At 44.6% G+C, this 16,876-nt stretch overlaps 1 protein-coding gene across 5 annotated transcripts in view; it reads left to right on the top strand.

Moving 5' to 3' along the window:
- The window catches only part of SLC20A2 (solute carrier family 20 member 2), a 56,655-nt gene extending 45,184 nt beyond the window's left edge, over positions 1 to 11,471 (top strand). For 4 of the 5 annotated variants that reach the window (XM_054292001.1, XM_054291985.1, XM_054291993.1 and 1 more), the window contains 3 exons: positions 3,335 to 3,520; positions 4,234 to 4,318; positions 9,829 to 11,471. In XM_054292001.1, coding sequence (XP_054147976.1) covers positions 3,335 to 3,520; positions 4,234 to 4,318; positions 9,829 to 9,993 — 436 coding nt within the window. In that variant the 3' untranslated portion in view covers positions 9,994 to 11,471. Of the gene's footprint in view, positions 1 to 3,334; positions 3,521 to 4,233; positions 4,319 to 4,817; positions 4,903 to 9,828 lie in introns of all 5 variants that reach the window. The other variant, XM_054292019.1, reaches the window with a different exon arrangement.
- The last annotated feature ends 5,405 nt before the right edge of the window (positions 11,472 to 16,876 follow it).

The raw sequence follows: 16,876 nt of genomic DNA, 5'->3' as shown, positions 1-16,876 counted from the left end.
GAGGCAGTTTTACATATAGATAGATGTGGATGGGGGTTCAGAGCCCTTGTGTGACCCTGTCAGGCTTTTTTCTTCTCTAAACTGCCATGGATAAGATGTGGAGCTCCAGCAGAGAGTTAGTTAAGGTAAGTAGAAACCTGGGTGGGAGAGTAAGAGAAAATAACTTATGGAAAATAGACTTGTGAAATGAGTCTTAGCCAAATGCATGGAAGATTTGAGGTCTGCTTTCCTGCTAGTCATGTCCTGAATCAAGTGAGCTAGAACTAGTGGGAAATACTGTGAAAGCCACATCCCAGTCTAGCCAGCATCCTTGTGGTTCATCTGGTTAGTCACTCCGCTGTAGGAGACATCTGTTAAGCAAACTGTCTTATCTAACAATGCCTTTTCTGTTGCTGGGTTTTTTTAGTGCGTTGTTTCTCCCTTGCCCTCTCTTACTGTGCTGTTGGGAGTGGCTTTTTGTCTTCTACCTCTGTGCAGAGCCAAGATGATAGTCTCTGTAGTGCCTGAGTCAGGCCCATTTGCTGTGAGCTGTTGGCAGTTTCATGGTGGGACAGGCCCAGCAGCTTCTTCTAGAGGTGTTTTCCATTGGCATGGGGAGCATTGATACCACAGGCCCCTTGGAATGCACCTCCTGGACAAGTCTGGAAGCTGAAGGAGCCCCTTGAAGAGCTGCTATGGTGCTAGATTCAAGCCACTGTTGTTGCTGTTTGTAGCCACTTGCAGATATTCAGGCTGGGACATGCCACTCTCCCTAAGAGCTGAACATTTAAGTCACATTGAAAATGATTTACTGAGTCCCTCCAGTATAGATAACCAGTGATGCAGACACCCACAAAGTAAAATGAGGTTAGTTTTTACCTTTTTGCCTTTCCAAGCCTAGCATCAGCACATCCAGTGCTGTTTGGCTTTCTTTTCTTACAGGGAAGGTGTCAGAAGTGCTGCCTCTGTGGGCAGCAGTGTCATCTCTTCTGCTCTGTTGGACAGAATCAGCCACTCAGATTCTCTGAGGCTGAGCATAAGTCAGCAGTTTTGGCTTGTCTTCCCTTGCCACAAATAAGAACCTTTTCCTCAAGAATTAAGCTTTGTTGATTCACAGAGGTGTAGCATTTGCAAATAATTAAGACTGGGCTTTGATATGGAAGAGCATAGTTTGCTGCTGCAGTTTTGGAAGCTTTTTCTGCCTTTTCATTTAAGTTGGGACTGACAAATACGTATGCATAATCTCTTCAGAACAGTCAGGAATCAGTGCCTGATCTCACTTCAAATGTGGCTGTTATTTTCAACAGGGAAGTTTTCTTCCATGTCATACAGCACTATAAAAAGGGATGATCAGTTTTGCCTTTATTCATCTGATCAATGTATTATTTGCCTTTATCCATCCTTCAGCATCCATCAGTTTATTTGTGTACCTTCGTACATTGAATTACCTTTCTTTTTCTGTGCCCAAGAAGGCATTTAAGTGTGCAAGTAATTTAATCCACACCTGAAAACACTGGAAAAACAGTTTCAGGTTGATTTCAAAATATTAGAAATGCTTCAGTCAATAATCTCTTCTTCCATGGAAGTAAAATAATTCTTGCATTTAGGCCCTAATGACTTTTCACATACTGTCCTTTCAAAACTGAACTAACTGAATGCTTACTTGGGCACAGTATCAGAACAGAATTTTAAAGTGTTCTAGCTAGTCAAAATCACTCTTTATTTAGAGTCTTTAGTTCTTCATTGTACTACCCAGTGTCTTCAAACCCACTGGATTTTCTTATTCATGTTAGCTCACTAATTTATTTTCAGGATCTTTCTCAAAATCTGTAAAAAATAGTAATTCTTTTTTATGGCAAAGAGCATTTTTAGCTGCTTTCATTTCCCTCGCAGCTTGACCGTTGCTGTGTGTGTTTACGAGGGAAAAGCTTTTCCTTATTACTTTGCTTCAGGATCACTTCTCAGGGTTCAGAGCTCAATTTCTCAAGGGCCAGATGAAGGCAGGAGGGTCCTGTGTTGCTGAGATGTGCCAGCTTTGGGCTGCTGGTGGCCCTTGTCTCTTGGCAATCACCACTCGGCCCCTGGCACCTCATATCTGGTAAAGACAGGATTGAAGGAAATTGTTAACTGGCATATACAGTGGCCTGGTTTGCACAACATTTGACATTAAAACTGGCCCTTACTCCATCTGTGTGCTTTGGAGTGGGACCAGGAGCTAAATTTAGCAGGTCCTGGCTCCAGGGCGAGCATGGCTGTCAGTCCTGCCCGCGGTGCTCGCTGTGACCTGCTTTCCTATTGGCTTACAAAGAGGGGAGCTTCCCTGATAGTTTTCATATTTTTGGAATGACATTGGTCAGGTTTGTTCTGCTCTTCTCACTATTATTTAGACATAAATATAGCACTGCTTCACTAGTTATTTGGTGAATAAATGCTGCTCAGCAAGGCAAGCAGCTACTTGGTTTAGTAAAAGAGCTGAAAACAAAAGGGATGTTGAAATTCTTATCTGCTTTTTAGTATTTACGCCTCGAAAGTAATTGGATACTGGCTTTCAAGTTTTTCTTCTAGCTAGAAGTTTCTGTCTAGAAACTTGATGCTTTTTTAGAATAAACAGAGCCAGAAGTCTGACTCCAGACATGAGTATCAGATCACCTGCGTTAAGAGTGGGGACGTCAGTGTTGCTGACTTCCAATGTTTTTCCAGACAGTAGCAGCAAAAAGGGCTTACTTCAGCTCTGCGTCACCAAAGGCTCCTCTCTGATCCAGTCCAACTCACTCTACAACATCTTTGAAGATAACTAAGTCACCTTCCCAGCTCCACTCAGATCATATCTCAAACATTACGGGCTGTCAAGCTAGATAATATTTCTATATTCTTGTCTGTGATGGTAATTTTGCTCATTATTTTCCCCTCTTTGATAAAAAGAGCTAATTTGATACTTGAATTTTAAAGATGCACTGCTCCTCAATTGGTAAATTTTGAGGTATTGGTAAATTTGGTAAATTGAGGTTTTGGAAGAATTTGAGGTTGGTAAAATTGGTAAATTTTATGTTTCAATGTGGTACTGATTTTTGTCACAGACCAAACATAACAAGGTACTTCCAACTCTGACATTTCAGGAAACTATTTGTAAAAGAGAAATTTCTTTCAGGCCTTGCTCTGGTTATCAGTGAAGAAGTGACAGCTGAAAGAGCAACACAATAAGAGTCTCCTGCTGCACCCTTTCCAACTGAGAAAGGGTCAAGTCAGAGTAGTGCTGCACCCATGATGAAGAAAAACCATGCAGAAAATAACAGACTTCTTTCAAGGGAACTCTGTGCATTCTTGTGACTCAGGTGAAACGTTTCTGTTTCTCCAGCAATGCCATCGGTCCCCTCGTCGCACTCTGGCTTATCTACGAGCAAGGTGCCGTAATGCAGGAGGCATCCACTCCCATCTGGCTGCTGTTCTATGGAGGTGTTGGCATCTGTGTGGGCCTCTGGGTCTGGGGAAGAAGAGTTATCCAGACTATGGGTAAAGACCTCACTCCAATCACACCGTCAAGGTAGGTCCACAGGTGTCATTGTGGTTGTGTGAACTTTGTGTGTGAGCCAGTCTGAGAAGTTGCCGTTCCAGTATTTTGTTTGTAATGCAGTTTGCTGGATTTGCTGTGCTTTGATTTTAATGATAACCTGGCTTTGACTTCTCCATCTTTCTAAAGAAAAAAAAGCAATAAACAAAAAAGGAGAAAAAGGAAAGCATGAGAAAAAGAAAGAGAGAAAGGAAAAAGGATAACTCTGTAATACTGAATGTGTTTAAGGCATAGAGGTCTGCATGAACAGGCAGCAGAGTCTTGTGCTCATGACCTAATTAGCGCGGTAGAAGTTGCATTTGGAAATGGCAAGATTACAGTGGCTTTCCCAGTGGGCTTGAGACCATTAAACCCATATATATTCATTACAGTAATTTTTGCCTTTAATGCCTACTCGACCTCTGCTGGTGCTTAACCAAATTACTAATTAGGCACAATCCACGGCAGCGTAGAGTAGCAGAGGTCTCTGACGCAGTGAGCCGCGCAGACGGGGTGCTGCGGATGACTAGCCTGTGCCCTGCCCATTGTTCAGCCCTTTCTTGTCCTCTTAACTTACTCACATGACCAAAAATCAGTTGGAGATAAGAGTCGAAAGAAGAAACGGGTAAGACTTTGGCACGCTGCATGGTATCAGTCCGAGCTGATGCAAAGAGTGATTGTGAAGTGTTTTCTTATGCTTCCCGCAGTGGATTCACTATTGAGTTGGCTTCGGCGTTCACAGTTGTGGTAGCTTCCAATGTTGGACTTCCTGTCAGTACTACACACTGCAAGGTATGCCTTTGCCCAGCGACTGCAGTCAAGGCAGTCTGGACTATTCATCTTAAAATTGTGCTGCTCGAGCCAGGGATAATGGCACGGTGAGGGGAAAGCAGCCGCTGGCAGAGGATGGTTAGGTAGGGGTGCCTCATCTTGGTCACACCAGCAATGTGGGAAAGTAATCAGGCTTCCAGAAAATGTGTTGGAGTTGTCACATTAACGTCACTGGAATTGGCCACAGCATAAACCCCATAGCTGCTGGTGAGGAAGAATAGCGCTTGCAAAAGCCTGACCTCAATTTTAAAGCAAACGATTGCGAGGAAGAGCCTGGTTTCCTCTGATGGTGCCATTTGAACCTGGCCGGGTAACATTTCTCCCTTGTTCAGAGGCTGCGCACCATTCATCATTTATACTTGACTTTTCTTGATAAGTGCATGGCATGGGATTTCCTGCGTATAACTCTTTTACTACAGGTTTTCCATCTGTCTTTTTTTTTTTTTTTATTTCTTCACAGTGGATTTTGCATTGAAGTAATGTGTGCGCTAACGGTACTTGTAGCCTCAAATGTGGGTATTCCAATAAGCTCCACCCATTGCAAGGTATTGGAGTTTGCAGTGATACTATCAGTAAATCACATCACTAGGACAAACCATAACAAAATCTGGGAGATACCGAATGTTGCAGATTGCCTTCACTGTGCCGTGCCCTGCAGACCGTGACCGCAAAATAACGGGGCCCGCTTTTAAAGGCAGTACAGCCAAGCAAAGTCAGCATTTTAACTAATTGCACAAAAGTCTGGACTGTATTTCACTCCTACATGGTTTTATTGAACTAATATAGACATATTAAAATAACATAGATTCGTAGTCTGTGTGAACCCAGTTACGTGTATTTTAAAACCACCTGTATGAAAAACACTGCTACATCATGAAGCTAATATTTTAATGTCTCTCTTCTTTTAAACCAACTTGTCCTCACTTTTGTGCATTGTAATACAGAATCTGGCCCTTGTAATTAGTCCTTTGAACAAGGTACTTTGCTTTTTTGTTCTTTTTTATTAAAAGGAGCACTTTGTAGTATAGATACAGGCTGGGTAATGAGCACAATTTAATTTTGTCATGAAGACATTTATATAGCTTGTAGACATGAGGGAGCATGTGGACGTTTACACTACTGGAAGATCATAATGGGAATTTGGAATTTTGTTCCCTGGGAAATTCTCAGGTCAAATATCCTGTCTTTTTTCCTTTTGTTTCTCCATGGTCTCTCCAGCTCCTGGATGTGCAGAGCTGTTTGTTTCTTTCACCCTCTGGCAGGATGTGGGGAAGCCCCTCCAAAATCAGAGACCCCAGAATGGCAGTCCCTCTGCATCATTGCACCCCACCAAGACCAAGTCCTAAAAAAAGACAGTGCCTGTAGGATTCCCTGCTGCACCCTGGGGAGCCCCCAGCTGGGGCTGGGGCAGGCAGGTTTCCGGGGATAACTGCTCCATGGCATGGCAGGCAGGCTGGCAAGAAGCCTGGCAGCCTTGCCTGTGACATTGACCTGCTTTCCAGTAAAAGAGTCAATGAAATCCACACATCCTGCAAAATGCCCAAAGTTGGTTCAATTGGCCTTTTTCTAGTGCAAACCATTTCTTCAGAAAGCCTTCCTCTATTGCAAAATCATTTAGTTCTTTTACCCTGGTGCTCTTTGAGAAGCAGCCAAGACTGAGCTGCTCTGAAAGGCTGTTCAGATTTCCTGGCATTGACAGAACTCTGGTTCCTCTGAATAAGGCAGGGAGGGGAAAAATAATAACAATGTTATCCACTTCTAAAAATGCTAGCCTGAAACCACCTCCCTTTAGGCTGACTGGTATATCAAATGCATGATGAAGAATTTGCCAGGGAGAATAATACAGCTTTGATTATCCCAGTTGCGTGCCTGAAACACTTCTAGCCAACTGTTGTAAAAGAGAAAACATACTTTGGTCCAAACAAATAGACTGAATTTAAAAAGAAAATGTCTTGGAAGCCAGAAGCTAATGAGAGGGGTATTCATTCACTCAATGCAGCTAAAAGCTTGGCCTTTTCTAACTGCAGAGCAAAATAGTTCTTTTTTTAAAAATACTTCCATAAAAGCAGCTAATGTGGTTAGTCTGTGTCTGTTCCCTGTAGCTTGCTGTATCTCATTAGATGGATCATTCTTAATGGGAAGATCCACTTTGCAATAGGATTAGACTGTTCCAAGGATGTCATGTTATTATAACTGACTCTGTGTTTCAGCAAAATGAGATCCTGAGTTGAAAAATCCTAAACGAGCAACACAAGATAAAGCAAACACTTGTAACTGATGTATTCTTTCATTCCTTGCTTTCTTTGAGGGCCAGGGAAAGAATAAAAGAATGGTAAATATCATTTGGTCCATGTGAAAATGCCTTGCTGAAAGTGCTGTCAAACACCGAGTCAAAAACGCCTTCTTAAAAATCAGCAGAAAAATTATTTTGCCTTAGAAATCCAAAAGAAAACAAGTTTGAGGTGAGCGTAATCTTGAGCCTCCAGCATCAGGGATTGGGATTTATTCTTTTCCTCAATATTTGCTCCACTGCAAAATAGCATTTGTTTGAGTGGAACCCTTCTGAAGGGGTGTCAGTCACCTGAGTGTGCAGCAGCTGGATAAAGTGATGGCAAATAAGGAGCAGCATGAAACAGATGAGGTGGAGGGAAACCTTTTAGAAGTGAAACAGTAGACTATAATGAAAAATGGAGACCAAGTCTGAAGCTCAGAGCAGCAGTTTTCAGATCTCACAGCAGATGCGGTGGCAAACTGGAGGTTGGTAGTAGGAACAAAAGCATTTAGCTTCTGGGAAAGGTTTGTAAAGCCCTCTCAGATCAGGACCTGCCTTTGGTCCTAAACCAGAGCCTTTGGTCTCCACGAGGTGTCACTGCCCCATGTGCCTGTCCCACATCAATGGCCAAGCAGCGTTTTCACTCTCAGTGCCTGCTGAGAGCCTGAACTGCACCTTCATCTTTGCCACAGGTCCAAGGGGAGAGGGTCCAAGTCAAGAGGGCTTGGAGGAAAGACCTTATCTTTTGAGCCTCAGAGGAATTGGTGGGTCTGAATGCAGTAGCCACATTGCTCTGGCTGCACCAGTTCAACCTCCCCTGGGATTTAGCACTGGAAAGCCACAGGGTGGGAATGCATTCCTTCCCTTTCTGCTGCCCAGGTGGGCAAATGATCACACAGAGTCTTAGAGTGCCTGTTTTTTGTTCTCAGATTGAAGATTTAGAAATAGGCATTTCTTAGCTGTACCAGAGTGTGTTCATGTAAGATAAAATTAGAGTGCAGCAGTTAAATGCTTTTCTTCTGCAAAAGTGACTTTGCTGAGGTCATTCTGCCAGCTCCATTTTGCCATTATGATTTTGCGGTTTTGAAAAATATTCTCTGTTGCTATGATTGAATTATCATGTTCTGCGTGTTCTTATTATACAGCATTGCACAGGAACAAGAGAGCCAAAAGCATTTCTGTAATGCTTTAAGCAGAGCATACTGAAGGCAAACTGCACTGGTTTCAAACCAATCTCAAAGTAGATACCATCTGAAATTCTACAGAAGGTGTAGTGTGCCTACACCCAAGGATTAGCTTCTCTCCTAACCTCTAGTCTATCAAAAATCACTATTAATAAACTAAACTTTAATAATGTTTAAAACAGATTGCCAATGCCATCATTGCTGATACCATTTCAGTTTCAGGAAGGATTTGGAGATTAGTGTACGCAGACTGCAGCCTTGCTCAATAAGTAACACACACCAAATGTAAAGCTGAGCCTAACAGCTGAGCTGCTGAAAACCCAAATGCTCTTTCCTTGATGTAGTCACAAGTGTGGGGTTCCTCTTCACCTAGGTACACCTCCACCTCCTCAGCACACTTACCCCTCCTAATTGCAGAACAGCATATTGTTCACTCCAGGAGTATTCAGATAAAATATTATCCAACAAATTTCATTTTTGGGTCAAATTTTCAGCAGAGACCGTATTGGTCATAGAATATCAAGTTTAGTTTTCCCTTGTTCTGTCACAGGCCCCCTAGAGTTACAGGGTCTTCCACAAGTAACTCTTCTCCAAAAAGAAATGTTTAGCAGTAGTTAGAAGCTGAACAGGTGTTAGCAAAACATGCGGATTTTGTATCCCCAGCTATCTATCCCTGATTCCCTGTACTCCTGGCATGTATCATTTTCCTGGCTCTGTGCAAGGGGAGCAACCCATCTTTTGATCTATAGGCAGGGACTGATACTCCCATTAAGAAAATAAGCAGGGAGACAGGGATGGCACTTCAGGGAGCACATGCCCAGCTGTGTCTTGGAGTTTCCTTACCTTCAAAACAGGATATTTCTTCCACATTTCTTGCTGCTTTACTGTGCACTTTGAATAGACTTACACTGTTTTTGCTAACAGCATGGAAAGCACTTCGAGGGCGGAAAGAAAATGTAGTCTTTATGAAATTCTTGTATCATTTTTCATTGAAAATGTTTTTCTCAGTCCAGTTTTTTTTTCTTAAAAACTGATATGCTGGGTTTATACCTGAGTTTATTATGTGAAAATACCTTTGAAGGAAGAAAAGGTTGCAGCTTTGCCCATAACACAGTGTGTTTTGTCTACAAAACCACTGACCTACCCAGCTGCCCTGGTAGTAATGTCTTTGAAGGATATTTTGGTGTTTTATCCATTCCCCACCATCCTCTTGGTGTCTGGACAGTTAGTGTGCCCCATAATATAGTCTGGTGTCTTTTTCTGCAAGACAGGATTTTAGTTCTGGATGCTTTGTTTCCCTCACAGGGCTCAGATCGATGGGTTTGATGTACTAGGTCTAAGCCTGCCCTGCCTTTCTGCCCCCTGCCAAGGCCCCATTGCTGCCACAGGGTGGGCTCAGCTGCTTTTACCCTGCCCCTGCCATCCTGTTTGTGGCCTGCAGTACTGGAATGTGGATATGGTGTTTTGAGGCTGGGCTGTGAGCTGCACAGAGAGGCAGAACAGGCAGGGCATCCCAAACCAGCAAGAGGACAGGCAGTGGGACAGGACCCATACTAGCTGTCCTGGCCTGCCCCATGAGATGCTCCCCAGCAGAGCCTTAAAAACAGCTTTCCTGGTGTTTTCCTGATTTAAATTGCAATCAGGCCAGAGTCACTGGACACTTGCTCTCTCCCCCGTGGACTGAGTCAGGTGTAGGGCTGCCTCAGTTGCACTGAAGGCTCATTTAGGAGTTAGCAGGGCAGAGAAAAACTCACCAACATAGTTTATTGCCTTTGGCTGACCCCAAGACCCATGAAAAATAGGACAGCATTGAAAAACAAAGGTTTAAGTAGCCTGGAAGTGTCACACTCCTGCCACCACACCAGGACAGAGCCATTGTCATCCTCAGGGGCTCCTTTACCTCAGGGCATCACTTGGTATCAGCTGACTGGCATTGGTGTGGCCGTGGGCATGTTACAGGTGCTCAGACCGACCCCTCACCCCCTGCCTCCCTCTCTCTTCCCCACGCTCCCAAGGTTGGCTCCGTGGTGGCCGTGGGCTGGATCCGCTCCAAGAAAGCCGTGGACTGGCGCCTGTTCCGCAACATCTTCCTGGCCTGGTTTGTGACTGTGCCCGTGGCCGGCCTGTTCAGCGCCGGCGTGATGGCGCTGCTGATGTACGGGATCCTGCCTTACATCTGAGGAGCTTCCTCTGCTGGGAAAAGGGGAAATGGCCGAGCTACAGCCCATGGGAGAAGCGTTCCCGTGAAAGAAGCAGTCGGAGAGGATCCATCTTCCATACCTAACTTCTTATCTACTGTACATAACAATGTGTCATATTGGTGACATGGTGATGTGGTGCCATTTCTTATATATTAAAGAAATATATATGCATATAGTAGGTAACAATACCTAAGTTATATCATCAGTGGGGTGAAAATAATTGCCTAGAACTTAATATTTAGTAAAATTTGTACATAGTGTATCATTTTGGTGGCTATTTTTTAATCTTTTGAAGAAGAGTATGAATTAGGAAATGTTTCTTGTCCATTTGATATAAGAAGAAGCGAGGTACAGGACTGCGTAATACATGACTTTTTTTAAAGCTATTAAGATACTGGAACAAAATAAAATGTGCAGAAGTGCTTTTCATGAAATAACTTTGTTCATATCATCCTGATTTTCGTGTATCATAGCGTGATGGTTATGGCTGTGTAAATACTTATGAACAGTAACTTTTAAATGGTGCATTTCCCTTATATATTTTGGATAAGAAAGTTTAGGAAGTACCAAAGAAGCAGGGGAATAGCTTGCCGATATTATGTTGTTGTCTCCACGTGTGTTGTGTTTCCCCACCTCTGATTCAACGTTGTTTCACCAAGCTCTGGCCAGTGAGGCCGGGGTAGTACTGTTCATGTCTTAATGTAACTTTAAAAAAGAAAAGCGCACACAAAAAATTAGTTCTCGTACTTAGTAGGCAGCCCATGGCTCTCCACATTAGCTGATAGTAGACTGACTTCATTTTGTGGGTTGATACTCGAGTATCTCACTGCTCACCTTCTACCTTCCCCCTTCAAGTGTCAGCTCCCGGTTGCCCTGCTGTGGGTTCCTGCGGAGCGCCAGCCTCCCTCCTCCTCCTCTCCATCAGACACAGCGCACTCTCAGGTACAGGAGCGGGGCCTGGGGCACCCCCGCGTGCAGAGGGAAGGGCAGCAGCGGCGGGACAGGGCTCAGCCCTGGCTTTGTGCCTGGCGGCCATGGGCGCCCACAGGAGTGCTGATCCATGCAGGGGAGGGCGTGAGCAGGTGCTGCCTCCCCCCTGGCAAGTGCCGTGCCAGCCACAGCCAGCCAGCCTCCTGCTGTGCTCCTGCAGCAGGGAGGGGACGGGGGCCTGGCCCTGTGTGGATGGAGGTTGAATGGTAACCAGCATTTGGGATGAGATTTTTTTCATGGCAGCTCAGGGGAAAATGGCCAGCTACATCCCCTGCACGCCTTTGGAAAGCACATTTGAGTGAAAGTTACTGATTTATGTGTGGGAGGCAAAGGGCAAGGGGTGCCCAGAGGAGGTTGGGAATCTATTACTGTTTAAATGCTGCTAAAATTTTGATAAAATGTTCTTGGTACTCCATTGTGATTTTTCCATTGGTCATTCATACCAAATTTATAATAAAAAGATAAACAGCCCCTATAAGTGCCTCTTGCGTTTCTGGAGTGTTACTCAGCTGTAACGGGAAGGCTCCCCGGGCAGTTAAAGCCTACTCCTTGGCATCTGCCGCCTTTGTCCTTTGTGTGCCGTGGTCAGTGCGATCAAACCGTGCTCTGTGTGGTGCTGACAAAACCTCCCTTTTCTCCTGCTGTCCTGGCAGCCCCAGAGCCCTGCCAGCTCTGCCCGGGCTCGGCTCACAGGCGTCTCTCGGTCGAGCTTCGGGGGCTCGTGGGCTGCTTCAGACACATTCCCTGGGCACTCGCTGCCTCCAGCTGCCTCCCTCACCCTGGCTCTCTTCCTGGGGCTCTGGAAGCATCCCTATTGCCATGGCAGCGTGCTGCTCGGTTTCCAACCCCTCTGAAACCCTAGAGCTGTGCTATAAATAGTGCTGGCAAATGGGTGGGATGGGTGGGCAGCAGCTGAATGCCCAGAGCAGTCAGTAAATGCACAGAGAAAATTTGGGAGCTGTGGAAAGGGTGGAACAGCTCTCCTTATCTTAGCACTTGCATAAAGAAATGCCTGCCCAGTGGCCCAGCAGCTTCCCACCTTGTTTTATCTACAGAGACAAACCAGAGTTCTCTCACTCCAGCGGCAGGGACGCAGCTGCAGCCCTGCCAGACACAGGCAGCCTGCAGAGGCTGTGCCAGCTCTGGGGGTATGTGATAATCCCCCAGCACACACAGCTGGGTGTCTGTCAACACACACATATATAAATAAAACTGCTGTGAGAGAAATGGCTGGCAAGGGAGGACCTCCAAAATATTCCTGCCCCAGCTACAATAACCTTCACTGTGGAGGGAGATGGAGAATCCAAAGTGACTTTCTTCACACCACGGAGGTGTCCTTTGACACCCCAGAGAAGCAGAATCTGCACAACTGCTGAAACATGCTGCAAATATGGGCACGGTTAAAACTCCCTTTGCCCAGGCAGCAATCAAAATGGGTCTGTTTTCAGCTCAAGAGATAGTGGGCAATTTGCATTTTTTCAGCAGCATTGGAGCTCAGTGGGGCTGGAGAGCTGGGCTTGTTCAGCCAAGGCCTATTTAACAAGCAGATGCTGATAGACCTCGACAGAGACACGGGATCTTGGCACCCTGCAGGGCTGCCCTGTCCCTGACAGAGCTCTTCCCGCCGTGGATCACAGCCACCAGGGCTGGAGCCCTCCAGGACAGTGGGGCTGTCACCAGGCAGACCTTGCTGCGTGCTGGGGAGGAGTGTGCACAGGCTGCTGGGGCTGCAGGAAAAGTGAACTCAAGAAACAGGTCAGAAGAGAGATAGAAGGCTGATGGAAATATTTATTACAAGTAGAAAGTGTTTTAGCCAAGGAAATGCAGCCTGAATTTCAGAAACCGAGCTGTCTACTGGATCTTATAGATCAGTGGTAAATCTTTGACTCCAGCCTGAGGAGAGCCAGCTGGCAGAGTGAAGGTGCTAATAGAATAATTACGCTCATCAACCTCTCCTCCTGCCCCCAGCTTTCACCCCACTACCAGATTTCATGGTTTGTCCTGGGAGTTGCTTTGCCTGTGCATGTCTGATGGTTGCTGGGATGGTGCTGGGACATGTCATTGTCACCAGCTCTGCTTGTGCTGCTTGGCAGATGTCCTGCGATGGTGAAGTTGCTGTGGCATGGTGACCTGTGCATCCTGCTCTGTCCTCTCCAGCAGAGCAGCCCTGTTTTGCCAGCTCCCTGCTGCTGGTCTCCCACCTCCCAGGTGAGTGCCCAGTGTGCTCATGGCTGCTCTGCCTGGCCCAACAACCCTTGGAGCAGGAGCTCTGCCCGTGCCGCAGGCACTGAGGTTTGTTCTGGAGCTGGGCACTAAGTGCTCCTTGTGGGGACATGTGAGGTGAGAGAGGCCAGGAGATGCAGTGGGGAGGAGCATGGGGCAGGACAAAGCAAAGGCACAAAGCCCTTTGTTTGTGGTAGAGAGACCTGGCTTGCTTTGAGATATCCTATTCCAGGCCTGGGAGCTATGTGCTCCTGGACTGCAAGATGGTACTGATGGACAGATCCACATTTTTGGAGGGCAAAAGAGTGTTTGAATTAGTGTCCTGTGCTTTTGCTTCTCTAGAGAAGGTAGATGATGGGGAAAGTGGTTTATTCTGGTTCTAGGTTTCTTTTTTTAAAGTTTAAGGACCCTTGGTTTTGTGTTCCTGCTTTTGTGGAGCTTGCTCTGGTGACACTAATGATTGGTTTGATGGAGCATTGCCTCCACCTGCTGGTTACCAAAAGGAAGTCTGAACTGGAGTAAGATTTTTATTGCCAATGTGAAGCTTTGTGAGCCTCCTTTTTCTAAGCAGTAAAGCAAAGCAGAAATGAATTATACGTAACAAAAATGTGGACTGTGCTCTTTCCAGGTGAAAATTGTATGTACAAACATGCATTTATTTGTAATTTAGTTATTACAAATGACTAAATCTTGCACACTGAGTTTTATTTCCAATATCTTAGGTTCTAGGAGAAAAAGGTTGCACTGAATTAAATTACACTTTCATTCTGATTGATACAAAAAGATTTTTCTTCTACTTGTCTTGCAAAAGTAACCAGTATGTCACTTGAGTTCTTAAAATTAGGCTTTTTTTTTTAGCATCACTGAACTTCTACAGTGGTCCTATTTTAGCACTGTATTGATGAGCAAACACTTTGTCCAGGGGTAGCATTGGTCTGAAAGATTGTATACGCATATTATACCACTTACTCCACTAATTGCAGTTTTCGAAGGGGTATTATTTTTCCAAAGTGAAATAGTATTTTTAACTTGAACAAATATGCTGTGCTGCTGCCAGCTTTCAGGTGCAGAGGTTTTTTCTGTGAGAAGGTGAATGTAAATAACAAAAGCTTGTTTCCTTCCTTAACTGCAACCAGCTTCAAAACAAAGAGCCTGGAAACCAAGCACAAACAATGTCTGAGTTCCGTGGCTCCTTGCATCTGCCCCAGCTGACAATAAACATCCAACTTCAGGAAGATGACTTCTCATCTGATAAACCCTAAGTTCAAGGATGTGACATGTGTTACTGCAGTGCAAATATTTACTGTAGATCATTATTCATTGCTGTGCTTCAGGAAGAGCAAAAGGAGTGGCAGGTGTCCAGCTGGTGGCCAGTCCTCTCCACTGCCCAGCTGCAGCCAGCCCCTGGATGGACCTTCTCACATTTTGGCACAGTGCATGCCAGTGCCTTTGCTGGGAGCAGCTCGTGCAGCTTACAGAATTCAAGTTGCTGCTGAAGAGCTTGTCCTGGTCTCTCATTGTAAGGACAGTGGGGTTCTCTGCCTCTGAAAGCTGACTTCATTCCCTAACTAGGGATACCCCACCAGTCCCTGGCACAAAGGGAGAAGCTCCTTGTACCTGCAGATCAAGTTCCCAGTGTCAGGGAAAGGCAAGGAGGGTGCAGTACACTGCTCTTATGTGAAATAGAAAGATGGCTCTGAGTGGAAAGCACTAAAGCATTTTTGGATGATACTAAAACTGCTTTCTGACTGTGAGAGGATTTATCAACTTTTTTGCTGGAGGGGAAAAATATAGGAAGGTTAATCTGAAAATGTTACCTTGCTATCTTGATGTACTTTGTAATGGATCATCTTCTCTTGATCTTGCAAGACAGTGTTGAGAATCCTTTTAATTCCTATGGAAAACAGGCACTCCTGGAACTGCCCAAAGTTTCTGGTCTGAATAATTTTCTGTATGCCTGATTCTTCCACTCATTCTTGCTTCTCATAGAATCCTGGTGATCTCTGTAATGGAAATTGCATGTGACATGTCTTTCACACTCATGGGCTTATCAAGGTGAAGCTGACAATTCCTCTCTTCTCAGTCTCTGACTTTGCATGACAACCTGCAGTAAGTCTGGGCTGCTTTCTGACAGATGGCTGCTTCTGTTTCCCGTGGGAACAGAGATGCTTTGTTGCACTCTAAAGTGCCTGTCAGTGCTGGGGTCAAGTGCTGCTCAAAGTACACCAAAACCAATGTGGAACTGGCACAAGAAATTATGAAAGGGAGAAAGAGAACTCGAGGCTGGACCCAAGGACCACGAAGAGCTTGGTCACTTTATGGGGACAATGTCACAAATCCAGTTCTGAGGACGAGCTTTGGAGGGCAGACAAAGGTGAATGCACCTGGATTTTTTAGGTCACGGCCATGTGCTGCTTTTGCTGCTTTCCAAAGCTTTAGATATTTTTTCCTGAGCACTTAGAACAATTTGGATGCAGAAATCTGTGACCCGAATCTTTGAGACAACAGTTCAAGAGCTACATTATGTAAAGGTCAGCTAAAAACCTTTTCTTATATTTGGGTTAAGGTTTCTAAGCACTGCAGAAAGATGTTAAAAGGCTTTATCAACTTGCAGGCTGTTCTCTTCCATAAAACACTGTCCTTTCTATTCCTATCCCAAATAATGTTCATTAAGGCAGTTTCCCTTCCTTTATGAAGACTGGAGTAAATGCTTTTAGATATCTTTTGAAGAAAATCTCCTGGATTCACATTATTTGTCATATTTATTATGGAAAACACTTCTTATTTGTTTGCTTCATCCTTTCATTTCAGATAGTTTGCATCAAATAAAGATATTTCCTTTGTTATTGAAAATTACTCCAGATCCCCTTTGCACAGGAATGTACAGAGACAAAATTTTCTAATTTGGAAGAACCAGTTACCAATGTGAGGAGTTTGCAGATGGTGTTGATAAAAAGCACTAGTACCAGGATAAACAGAAAGGATAGAAATAAATGAGGTGGGAAGGGCATACTAACAATACCAAAATAGCCTTCAGAGATCAAGAGGTTGTGGCTGAGACAAATAATGGCAGAAATACAAGCTGCTGATCCAAAACCAGAAGAAGAGCATTGCTACAGAGATGCTAATGGCCTTGCTCAAAATTCAGGGCTTTGAGGGGCCTCTGTTAGAGTAGATTTAACTGGCAATCTTGGTTTTATTCTCATGCCAACATTAGCTCTAGGGCAGAGGTGGCCACTGACTTTTCAGATGATGGGCCATAGATAAATAGTCACAGAGCAAACTGAGCAGTCTTGCTCCTGCCCTCGTTATCCTCCAAGCCACCAGGGTGCTTGCTCTTGCTCTGCTCAGCCAGTCTCAGGAGCAGCACTCAAGGACTAAATTTCCACTTAATTTAATTGAGAAAATGGCTGTAGAGATTTTCTGCTATCATTGTTTAGCAGCTATTTTTCCTGAAGCTGTAATTATCACAGGCAATGCCATTCATTGGGTAATGGAGGAAGTCAGGACAGGAAATGCTTCAAAAGCTCTCTCCGAGAGGCTCTCAGAGATGTTGAAGTTCAGATACAGCTTGTTTGCTTTATCCATTAAGGTTCTGCATATAAAGAGCTAATAAATATTATAGTACATTTTTCATAAAGTCATAAAA

This window comes from Melozone crissalis, unplaced genomic scaffold (genome assembly GCF_028551555.1).
Source record: "Melozone crissalis strain CALT ecotype California unplaced genomic scaffold, PUWL_Pcris_2 ptg000006l_1, whole genome shotgun sequence".
NCBI classification, from domain to species: domain Eukaryota; kingdom Metazoa; phylum Chordata; class Aves; order Passeriformes; family Passerellidae; genus Melozone; species Melozone crissalis.
This window is presented reverse-complemented; position numbering and strand designations above follow the sequence as displayed.